Source organism: Tupaia chinensis, unplaced genomic scaffold, assembly GCF_000334495.1.
Source record: "Tupaia chinensis unplaced genomic scaffold, TupChi_1.0 Scaffold000384_1, whole genome shotgun sequence".
Lineage (NCBI taxonomy): Eukaryota > Metazoa > Chordata > Mammalia > Scandentia > Tupaiidae > Tupaia > Tupaia belangeri.
This window is the reverse complement of record NW_006159886.1, coordinates 404,109-415,860: the sequence shown is the minus strand read 5'-3', so window position 1 is coordinate 415,860 and position 11,752 is coordinate 404,109. Positions and strand designations below refer to the sequence as shown.

At 51.8% G+C, this 11,752-nt stretch overlaps 1 protein-coding gene across 1 annotated transcript in view; it reads left to right on the top strand.

The window, feature by feature from the left end:
- Nucleotides 1-11,752, top strand: part of SORCS2 (sortilin related VPS10 domain containing receptor 2) — a 585,200-nt gene that overhangs the window by 507,700 nt on the left and 65,748 nt on the right. The window contains exons 8-9 of the mRNA XM_006153641.2: nucleotides 2,352-2,441; nucleotides 11,302-11,481. Coding sequence (XP_006153703.1) covers nucleotides 2,352-2,441; nucleotides 11,302-11,481 — 270 coding nt within the window. The remainder of the gene's footprint in view (nucleotides 1-2,351; nucleotides 2,442-11,301; nucleotides 11,482-11,752) is intronic.

Below are 11,752 nucleotides of genomic sequence, written 5' to 3'. Positions count from 1 at the left end.
CCGCTGCCCCCCCCGGGCCGTCCCTTCCGGCCCTGTCTCCATTGCCCTCTGCCGATGCCAGGCCCACCCGCGGCTAATCCTCCCTCTGCACTTGTGCATGCAGTTTCCCATGCTGGGTTGCCTAGGCGCCCTCTTCCACCAAGACTCCTTCTCCAAGACTCAATTATGCCCCCTCCTCCAGGAAGGCTTCCCTGACCTCCATCCCCACTTTAGGCCTATAGCTCTCAGAGGAAGAGAGCGCCCAGCCTGTGTCTTCCTTGGTCAGAGCCCAGGCTGGTGGCCCTCAGCCGCTTCCTGAAGCTGTTCCACCTGTGGAGGGTGACAGGCCCCTTGGAGAGGGACTGGGACTGTAGAGTGGGTGTCTTGTCAAACCCGCACCTAACCCAACAGGGCCCTGGCCTGCCTCTGAGCCTCGGTGGGCTAATCCATGCAGTGGCCTGACCCCTCCCACAGGGGAGGCCCCGCCAGCCAAGAGAAGGCCCCGGGCCTGGCTGGCGCTGTGCTCACTGGGCCTTCTCGACTTGCCCTTGCCCTCAGTGGCTCCCTTGGGGCCAGAAGCCTCAGGTCAGTCACTTTGAGAAGATGAGGGCATAAAAAGGCGGCCCACATGTTCAAAGGAGTCACAGCGCTCAGGGGATTCCCGCAGATGGAGGCCGCCTTCCTGGCCCCTCGCCAGGCCAGTCACATCTGCATCTTTCAGAGCTGGCAGTGCAGTTCCGCTGAGCCGGCAGCTTCCAGGGCTCTCCGGAGCCCCAGCCGCCCGCGCCAGCCGCCTGTAGGACCCTCACTTGCTGCCATTCACCCGTGGCTCCTCAGCGCCCTCTCCAGTGAACGCACTGTCTCAGCCTAGGCCCTGCGTCCTCCCACCCACTCTGTGTGCACCTGATCAAGACGGGGCTTTGCGAGGGGGCACTCTGAGCCACTCTCACCAGCGCTCTCCCCACCCACCAAGCAGGCCATCTGCCTCCAGACTGCACAGATCTGCTTTCTGAAGGCACAGGGCAGTACCTCCTCCAGGAAGCCTTCCTGGCCTTCCTCACCCCAGAGGCCCTTTCTCTGAGCTTCTGGACTCATAGCACTCCCTGCCTGGAGCACAGTGAGGGCCAGACCACTACAAGGCCTCCTGGCCCTGCCTTCGAGGGGGAGGTTCCAGAGAACCCCGTCTCCGAGGCAGGGCAGTCACGATGCCTCACACGCACATCTTTTGCTTTGCCATGGTGACCATGCTCAGGGCTTTCCAGGCCCAGACACTGCTGCTCCAGGGCGCTTGACAGATGCAGTCCCCCCATCGGGGATCTTCTGACCTTTGCACCCCATTCTGTGGGGGAAGCTGAGCTCAGGAAGGTCGTGTTACTCGCCCACGGCCACGTGGCTCATGGAATTAAACCCGGGCAGCGTCTGTGCTCTTAAGTATGACACCACGCTGTCACATGTGCACAAAAGCACACACACACATGGGGCATACACTCACACACATGCACTCCCACAGGACTCATGCTCACACATGCAGGGCCACATGTGCCTGTGAGGGATGTGCACTCACACACTCACATAGGTGCATGGGACACACACCCACGTGACGCACACACAGAGAGCACACACACACACCTGCCTGCATGTGCACACACAGCGAGACTTAGGGCTTACAGAAATCGGCCCCTCTGCAGCCGCCGCCCCTCCTCCACCCCCTGTCGCAGGCCCCTTACTCCTCCTTCTCCCTCGCTCCCCCTACCCCACCTGAGACAGCAGACGTCGCCCTTGTTGGCTCCTCCGCCTCCTGCCATGGGAGACAGCGCACACCGTCTCTGTGCCTCCCTTTCCTCTTCCATGACACGGAAACGGCACCGTTGACGAGGTGGTTTGTCTCGGGATGAGTTGAGCTGCCCGGGCAAAGCCCCCTGCCCCAGATGCTGCCCAGCACGTCAGCAATGCTTGAGAACTGCAGCCTCCTGTCTTTTCAGGCCTGCAGTTTGACGGTCAGTGTTTGTAACAGGAGCATATTTTGGGCTGTCCCCTCCTCCACCGAGTGGCTCATAAACGTATTCTCTACTAAAGAAGTCTGTGAACAGAACTTTCTGCATCCTGTTTCATAACTCAGATAGGAAAATGAGGTGCTGAGAGAGACCAGAGGGAAAGGGATTAGTTCTAACTGAAGGAAGAAGACTTCTAGAGGAAGGGTGTTTGATATAGGGTTTTGATGGATGAATAGGAGTCTGTTTCAGGCAGCTCAAGTATAAATGAAGAAAATGTCATTTTCATCAGGTGAATACAATGTATGGCTTTTTGTTCATGAGAATAGGGCTTTACCGGAAATAAAGACCCTTCAAAATGTGCTTCTTCCCTCCTGTTAGGCAACCTCAACCAACAGGACCAAATACTATGTCTCTTATCGTCGTAATGAATTTGTCCTGATGAGACTGCCGAAGTATGCATTGCCAAAGGTAAGAGCGACGCCCGTTCCCCCACATGTGGCCGGACCCTAGGCCCGCACTGTGGCAGCAGGCCTCGTTGCAGGTGCTCAGCGGCCCCCTGGCCAGGGTGGACGAGACCAGGTGTGGCCATGTTCCCTCCAACCACTCCCCCTCGCACCCTCCATTCCAACCAGCCCAGCCCCTTCCAGCCTTAGCTACGCCCAGTCTCATCCCGGCCTGGGACTCTGCCAAGCTCCGACCTCTGCTCGGTCTCTTTCCCCAGAGCTCTGGCACGTGTGACATTTGGAGAGAAGTGGCACTTCCTAGTGACCCTCCAGGCTGCCCAGCCTCTGCTTTCTGCTCCTCTCCCTTCACCTTCTGACGCTCCTATTCTGCCTTCTCTTCCCACCAGCGCCGCTAGGGATAGATGCTTACCATGTACTCACCTTTGCGTTTCAGCTGCCCAGTAAGGCGTCTGGCGCAGAGCACATGCTCAGTTAATGCTATTTCTTTTTCCTTTGCCTGTGCAGGCAAGAAAAGGGGACCTGGGGCTTCCGAAACGCTGCCCCTAGCCATGCCTCAGTACGTAGCTCCAGTCCCCACTCTGCTCATACGTTATTCCCATTTTAGAGAGGAGGGGATTGAAGTTCAGAGAGGCTGAGGAACCTGTTGGAAGTCACACAGCTAGTTAGAAACAAAGCAGGTCTCAACCCTAGGTGCAGGAGAGCCCGAGCCCAGCTTCCGCCACGTCTCCCTCCAGAGAACCTTTGGATGACGTGCGGCATAGTTTAGGAACGCGGCTGAGCCTTCCCTTCCCCGACCCACACATACATAGTGAGCGCCTGACTTCAGCTGGGAACCGTGCAGGAGGCGATGCAGTAGCTCAGTCAGATGCCCCGGGTGCTGCTCCTGTGAGGTTTCAGAAGGAACGGGCAGAAGACCGAGTGTGACATAACTGCGAGCTGTGAGCTGCGCCACGCAGGGAATGAAACGCAGAGACGGCGTGTGCGTGTGTGTGCACGTGTGCACGAGTGTGTGGCCAATTTAGACCCGGCAGCCAGCGGAGGCCCTCTGGGGATGCGTGGGGAACATTTCATCTGGGAATAAGGTTCAGATGAGGGGCAGTGTGTGAGCAAAGGCCCTGGGGCAGAGAGCGAGGTGGTGGGAGTGACCGTGACTCTGGCCCTCCAAGCAGAGCCCAAGAGCTGCTGCCCTGGGCACTGCCAGGCCTCTCCTGAGCCAGAAGTGGGAAAGTCCCTGAGACCTTTTAAATACTTCCCTTTAAAGAGAAAAGAAAAAGAAACTAAAGAGAAAAGCAGAGGAAAGGGAAGGAAAGAAAGAAAAGGAGTGAACGTAATAGATGAATTCCAGGCTTGGCTGAGTAAGTAGATGAAGAGTTAGCGGTTCCATTTCCTGCAGAGGTGGTTGGCATCCCTGGGAGCTGAGTGACCTTCTCAGCATCTGAGCGTCTTTTCTGAGACCTTGGGGGCAGTGACCCAGGGGCTGCAGCATGGGGAGTGTCCTGTCTCTCGGCTCCTTGTGCAGGTGTTGGGGACGGAGGTACGGAGCCTGAGTCGGGCTCGTCCTGGGCCCTTCCCCACACCCCTCTGCACTGGGTCTGGGGAAGGCTGGACCAGCACCAGCAGTTTGGCTGTTTCTGAGTGCCCTCTAAAGCCACAAGTCATGACCTCTGTGACCTTGAGTAACGCAGCCCGTCCCTGGACCATGGTGTCCTCCGTCCTCGTCTGCAGATGTGAGTCACAGCACGCACGTCACTGCAGCCCCGACAGCGTGCCCCTCGCACTGATCCCCCTCCTCCACTTCTGTGGAAACCCAGGGCAAGAATAGTGAGGGTCTGCTGAGAGGGATGGCCGACGTGGTGACCGGGCGGCAGGTGGCAGACACGTATGTGTTCTCATGTCCTAGAGTCTCAAGGGGAGACTGGGGGCCATTCAGAGCAGGGGCGTTTACCGTGACAGCGACCTCTCTCAGGGTCCCCTGCCCAGGACCAGTGGTGAGCAGTTGAGGGGAGTAGCAAGGAGGTTGCTTTTGGAGAAATACGACATCCAGAGCCCTCCGGGGTCTTCAAGGCCAGCTGACCGCTTCCTCTTCACCAGGCTCCGGAGACAGCCCCGACCCGGCATTTCCCATCAGCAACTTGTAGAGCTGGCTAATTGAGTTTCCTAATCAGATTTTGTGGTTTTGTGGTGAATTTGTAACTTGGTCTGTCCCTCCCCCATGCCATCCCCATAGCTTTTTTCAATTTCCCACTTTCTATGAAAACAATAAAAATCAGAGCAGGGAGGACCCGCCCACAAACCTCCCTCCCTAGTCTTCCAGGCCCTCATTTTGGTCCTCGGGACCTCGCCCCACAGTCCTTAGACAGATGCCAAAGTGACTTGTGTCACTGAGTTATAGCAGGCACTTGGTCCCCAGCCAGCTGTCACGTGACATCGTACCGTGAGAATCTTTCCAGAATGATATATGATATCCATTTTAAATGACTGAAACTTTCAGCGGAGGAGACTGCACCTTGTTTAGCTAAGCCAGACTCTCACTGTTTAGACATTTGGATCGTTTCCACCTTCATAATTATAAACAGTGCTGCAATGAATGTATCCATGCCTGCAGGTGTGTCGTTTTAATTTTCTCAAGTTCAAGTCCAAGAAGAACTCTGGATGAAGGACACAAATATTTGTATAGCTTAGTGGTTTTCTTAAAGAGCTCTGCCCTACCACCACCAACATTTCAATCAACCGAGTTTTTGTGTGTGTTACTCTCTTTAAGGTTTTTGCCATAGGATGCACACGCTCACCAGATAGAGACACAGAGAGAGAGAGTGCAAAACCAATCTCCCAGAGGTGTGGCCACATCTCAGTCCCTTCTCCATTCTCCTCTTGGGATGTGGGGTGTGCATGTACATGTGCCTGGTGTGATTTTTCATGTCAGGTCCAGGACTTGAACTGCAGGGCCATCTAGGTGGGCATTTAGGACCTTAACCACCACACCACCTACTGGCACCACACCAGACCAGATTTAGTACAGCTTTGTCCAATTTTGTGTTTGATCCATTTTTTTATATTTTCATTCTACGTTGAAGGGTATACATGGTACCATTCGTTGCTTTTAATTTACCTGTCTATGAAAGCAGTAAAGAGTGAAGAGGTTTTTTTTATTACATTTGTCAATGTCCTTTTTTTTTTTTGTTTACTTGTAATGATTTTTTGAGAAATACTCAAGTTCCCTAGTGGAAGGGGAAAAAAATAGGCCAAGGCTTTAAACAGACAAAAGAGGAGAAAAATACAAGTAACTACCAATTACATAAAAACATTCATAAGAATAAGGTAATCAGATTTAATCGAAAGTCAAATACTTCCGTATCTGCAATAAATGTACTGAAAGTAAAATAAAATTCAGGAAATATAAGGACAGAGGAGAGAGGGGTGTCGGGAAGAGGACAGGGTGGGCAGCACCAGGAAACCCGCCTTCCCACCTGGACAGCAGCTGTCCTGGAGAAAGCCACCTGATGTAACGATCTGAAGCGTGGAGTCTATTCCGAGGCTTACAGTCTCCACGGGGAGGTGTGGACCATATATCAAGGTCAGTTTTGACAGCTTTAGCTCTTCTGGGTAGAGGCTACCCACCCCCACTCCCAGCCCCTTGGCAGGCTAACGTGCAGGTGCTCCTAGAACAGCACACACAATTTGCAGAACCCACTGGACCACAAAGCCCTGGCCTCTGGATCTGAGGGATCTGCGCTCTGTTCATTGCTTCTTACGGAGTCGTGCGGAGGTCCAGCCTTTGTGCCCCCTGCCACTGACTGAAGCAGCTCCCACGAGATTGAAAGGATCAGAACCTATTTTTATCACCTTTTATTACCCACTTTTTGCCTCTTGGGAACAAGACATTTAAATACTTGGATATTCAAAATCAAACACATACACAGGAGAAGATAGAAAGTCACCATGGGGCCAGCAGGTGGCATGGACTTCCACATGACAGACTGTGGTTTGAGCCCTGACTTGAAAATCACATCAGGCGTGTGTGCGTGTGTGTGTGCGTGCGTGCATGCCCAAAATCCCAAGAGGAGAAAGGAGGAGAAGGGATTGTAGCATGATCGTCCCCCAGGGGAAGAAAATTCCCACTTTGCTCTCTCCATGTCTCTCTCTCCAGTGAGTACACATACTCTATGGCAAAACTAACAAACGAACAATGACAGTCACTATGGATGTCTATGGAAAAGCATGGGCTCAGAAAGACCTGAGCAGACCAAAAGTTTACATGTAAGGTTGATGCTTGGGAAGGGGCAGCTTCCACGTGAAGGTGTGGGCAGCCTACAACAATCAAAACAAAGGCAAAAATGACAAATGTATGGGAAGAAGAACAGTCCGATTCCAGAATCATCATGTTATTAGATTAACGTCCAATCTAATTGGACATTAGAATCAAAGCTCTAGTTTTCAGTAACAATAACAACAAAGGAGGCATACCAAAAACTAGAAAGTAAGATGCACTCAGAGGAAAAAAAAAATAAATGAACTAAAACCTTCCCTGAGAAAGACCAGATGACAAACCTACTAGACAAACACTTTAATAACTACCTTAGAGATCCTCAAAGAACTAAAGGAAAAATTTGAAAATTTTTGAAACTAATTTATGAACAAAGTGGCAATAGCAATACAGAGATAGAAAACATAAAAAGAAACCAAAAGGAAATTCTAGAGCTAATTAAAAATTCAATAGAGGAATTTAAAACTAGATTGAGCAGGCAGAAAAAAAGAATCAGGGAACTTAAAGATAAGACAAGTGACATTATCAGGCTTGAGAAATAGAAATAAAAAAGACTGAAGAAAAGTGAATGCAATCTAAGGGATCTTTGGCTGGTTCATCAAATGACCAACATATTCATTGTGGGTGCCCCAGAAGGAAAAGAGAAATAGACGAAATAGTTTTAATTGTAAGAAATAAGGGCTAAGGGACTAGCAGTTAGTGTAATGGCTATGTCTCTGGACTCCCATGTAGTCGACTGCGGTTCGCGTCCCGGACCCGGTGGCTTAAAACTCATGCCGGGCGCGTGTGCGTACGTGCCCAAGATCCTGAGAGGAGAATGGAGGAGAAGGGATTGTGGCGTGGCCATCCCCCCTGGGGGATGATTTCTCTCTTTCTGTCTGTCTGGTGAGTGTATGCGCCCTATAAAAAGAACCTCTCCGAAAAAAAAAAAAAAAAAGAAAGAAGGGCTAAAAAAAAGAGAACAGTCTCCTGAAGTTGATGAAAGACATGAATGTAAATATCTAAAAAGCTCAAAGAATGCTAAGAAAGATAAACACAGAGAGAGCCATACCATGACATATCATCAAACTGTCAAAAGACAAAGAGAGACTCTTGAAGCAGCAAGAGAGAAACGAATCATCATATACAAGCAGTCATCAATTAGGCTAAAAGCAGATTTCTCACCAGGAACCGTGGATGCCAGGATGACTTTAGTAAAGGTAGTTCATAAGAATGTTCCATAGATTTCATATAAACATTTATAGAGAAATTTCTCCCCTTGTGCCTATTGAACATGGTTTTAAACTTTTCCAAAATACATTCACTGCAGCTAAAGGCTATATATGTATATGTAATCGTTTCTATCTGCCTGCCTACCTATTCTCCTTTCTTTGATGGCCTCAATTCCTCATTTCTCTAACTTGTGGAATAAGTTGCTGGAGACTTCTAAACATCCCTTCTGCCCTTCATCTTAGTTTTAGCAAACTCCAAGTTTTAGCTGGTGTGTCGCTTCTCATCTGAAAGACTGTGTTTCCCAGCATCCCTTGCAGCTATATGTGCCATGCTTCTATAATCTGGTCCTTGAGATGTTAGTGGAACCATCTGTGAGACTTCTTAAAGCGCTCTATGAAAGCCCAGCCTTTCTCTCACCCGTCCTTCCCTCCTCCCTGCTGCTTTGTCTGTGGATGTCACTACTGAGACTCACTCATTTGGGTCATATCATGGGACAGTGGGGTGGTAACCAGGAGTCTCGTCTTTGGTGACTTTGTCGTGTTCTGATAATGGACTTGCCTCTGGAGGCCTCTTACATATGAGAGAAAGGAGCTTCTATCTTAGGTCCCCTTTTTGTTGTTGTCATTTTTCCAGGCTCTGCTACTTACAAGCAAACCCAATTCGACTCAATATCGGATATTCTCAATCTTGGTCTCTTCTTCCATAAATTGATGTAGAAAGCCACCCAACTATGTGCACTCACATACATTCACATACACACTAGTTTTTAGATGTTCTTTGTTCAAAAATCATGTCAAGAAATGTTTCTGCTTCTATCTTTTCCGAAAAAAAAAGAGAGAGAGAGAGAGAGAACACAGTAAATGCAGCATTGAGCAAAAACGCATACTATGTATCACTCTCTAATCAGCAAATATGTTTAAAAGACCAATCTCAATATTGGCAGACATAAACTGAATGAGTATGCTGTAACCCTCTTTGTAGGGAAGGAATTAATAGAAACTTTCAGGGCAGCAATTTAACAGCATGTAACAAGAGCTTTAAAAATGTCCCTAATCTTCCACGTAGCAATTCCCTTCTAATTTATGTTAAGGAAGTGGCCACACAGTCAGCCATCCATGTCTGGCAGCGTTCGTGACCATGTTGCAATAACACTGAAAATGCTCAAGGGCTTGGCAGTCAAGAAACAGTTCAGTGAATTACGGTATGTCCACAAACGGAATACCATGCAGTCATTAAAAGTAGTGTGTAAATCGTTTTTGTGACAGGAAACTGCTCCCCGTATAATGTGAAAGAGCAAGCCATAAACTATACGTGTAAAACTATACAGATCACACTTGGGAAAAAACCCAAATGGAAACATTTTAAAATGTTGATATCAGATCTCTGTAGGGGGACACTGCAGGTGACTTTGAGTCAATTTATACATTTTTTTTGTCTTGTTTTCCAGATTATGGTTAATATTTCCGAGTTAAGCATTCTGGGGCAGGGAGGCAAAGTCTGAATGAACGCAATCACAAACGCTGGGTCCTGACAGTGCAGTTGATGCCAGGCACCCCCTGGGGAGCACCTAGCGCGTCCTGGTACCCCACCCCCAGCCACCCCTCAGGCAGTAAGCAAAGAAGCCTGGGTTCCTACCCAGCCCTCTGACTGCAGGGTTCGGTGCTCTGCCACTGCACAGCCGATGGACAAGCCCTGCCTGGTGGGGCAGGAGATGCCCAGTGGTGGATAAAGTGCTTTCAGGCTTCTGGCACTCGGTGGGGAGCAGTGAGGAGGGGGGGGAGGAGAAGAGCTGTGACAATCCTGCTCCCATGCTTGGCCCTTCACATGCACCCATGGCTCCGCATCACGCGTGTTGTCCCTTCCCAGATGGGAACTGCCAGGACCTAGCCCCTCGGTGATCCTTCCCCAGTCGCACGCTCCTTGGCCCCGGTCATCTGTCTGTGTTAGATTATGCCATGCACATGGGGCCCAGCTTACACTGCTGAGGCCCTCTCTGTGGGCTTCACTTCCCCTCGTCTTTCTGCAAAGCCCTTCTGGACCTCCAACATGGGCCAGTCAGGACCTTAGGGGGAAGGGGCCGGCCTCGGTGCTCAGGAATCGGGCCTGCCTCAAGCAGCCTGCCCACAGCGTCTCCACCCTCTGTGGAAGTCCACGCTCACGTGGACAGAACAGGGACTTGGTCTGTTATTATCCAGGGGGAAATAGCCCTCCCCGTGCCCTCGCGGCCAGTGAGACCCTGCAGAGTGAGCGCAGCCCCAGACGGCACTGGCGCGGGGTGGGGGCCTCTGCAGGGAGGCCCGCCGGCCCCACACGCACCATCCGTCTTCCGCTCCGTCTCTTGGCAGCTATATTGTCAGACGGGCAATAAACGTTTCGGAGTGATAGGAGGCAAGGTAATAGAGTCTGGAGGATAAAAGCTCGTCACGGCTTTGAAACGGGCCTGTTCAGATGCCTTTGCACGTGGCTCCTCACACAGGAAAGCAAAACAAGAAGCCAAGCGTGGCTCTGGTTTGCTTCTCCTCTTTTCATTTGATTAGTTTTCTTTTTTCCCCTCAGTTATAAAACCTGAAGCTGAAGCATGAGGCTGTTGAACCCAAACTGCCTGCTCCCATGCAGAAGGGGAGACCGAGAGGCTGGGAGCTTTTGCCTTGGCTATTCCTTTTCTGGCACTTCACCTTCAAAGGTCACCCCCTCAGGGAAGCCCTCCCTGAACACCTGTGTGGCTCTTGTTGGGTTGTTTCTCTGCCTCTCTACCCAGACATTGAGCCTGTGGTGTGAGGGCTGGGTGCAGGACTAGCAGCCACGGCGAATGGCAGCTCGTGGCCTGGGGGTGATCACACCAAGGGAAGTAGGGCCTGAGTGGATTTGTCCAAAAATTCCTCCTGCCTAGAGTTCATTGTGAAGGGTAGGGACCGCTTCTGGTTCCGTCCCCGGGCCTAGAACCTGGGAGGTGCTAGGTAAAGATGTGCTGAGTGATAAACTGAGCGCCAGCATGAGCGGCCTGTGGCGGCCCAGCCCCTCACCTCCCAGAGTCATTCTAACCATCTGAGGCAATGGAGGAAAAACTCCTCCCCATTGCATGGGTGGACAGAGTGCTTCATGGGGGGCCGGGACGAGGGGTGTCCCTAGGCCTCCCTCCCACAGCCAGTACGGAGGGTCCAACATCACCCTGGTTTTGTGATGTGAAAATGGAGGCCCAGGTAAGTCACAGAACTTGTCCAAGGCCACAGAGGCTACAGCCGGAGCCACCTGACTCCGAGAGCTCTTGAGCTCCCGGGAGACCCGGGGGGCAGGGCTTGCCCAGTGCCCCCTCTCCCTGCTGCTCACCCTGCCCCCCGGCCCTGCCCCCTCTCCCTGCTGCTCACCCTGTCCCCGGCCCTGCCCCCAGGACCTGCAGATCATCAGCACAGACGAGAGCCAGGTGTTCGTGGCGGTGCAGGAGTGGTACCAGGTGGACACCTACAACCTGTACCAGTCGGACCCGCGCGGCGTGCACTACGCCCTGGTTCTGGAGGACGTGCGCAGCTCGCGGCAGGCCGAGGAGAGCGTGGTCATCGACATCCTCGAGGTGGGCCCGCGGGCGTGGGGCGGGCTTGTGCTTTCCCTCCCCACTCCACCCCGACACCTACAGAGGGCAGGCTTTGCAGGCCAAGCGGATATGCTGTAGCTACTTTCCGAGGAGAGAAAACTTGCTCTTCTGACGTAATTCAAAAATATAATCATGGAGGGGACCAGCAGTTAGCATAATGGCTATGTCACTGGACTCCCACGTAGTCGACCGCGGTTCGTGTCCCGGACCCGGCGGCTTAAAACTCACGCCGGGCGCGTGAGCGTGCGCG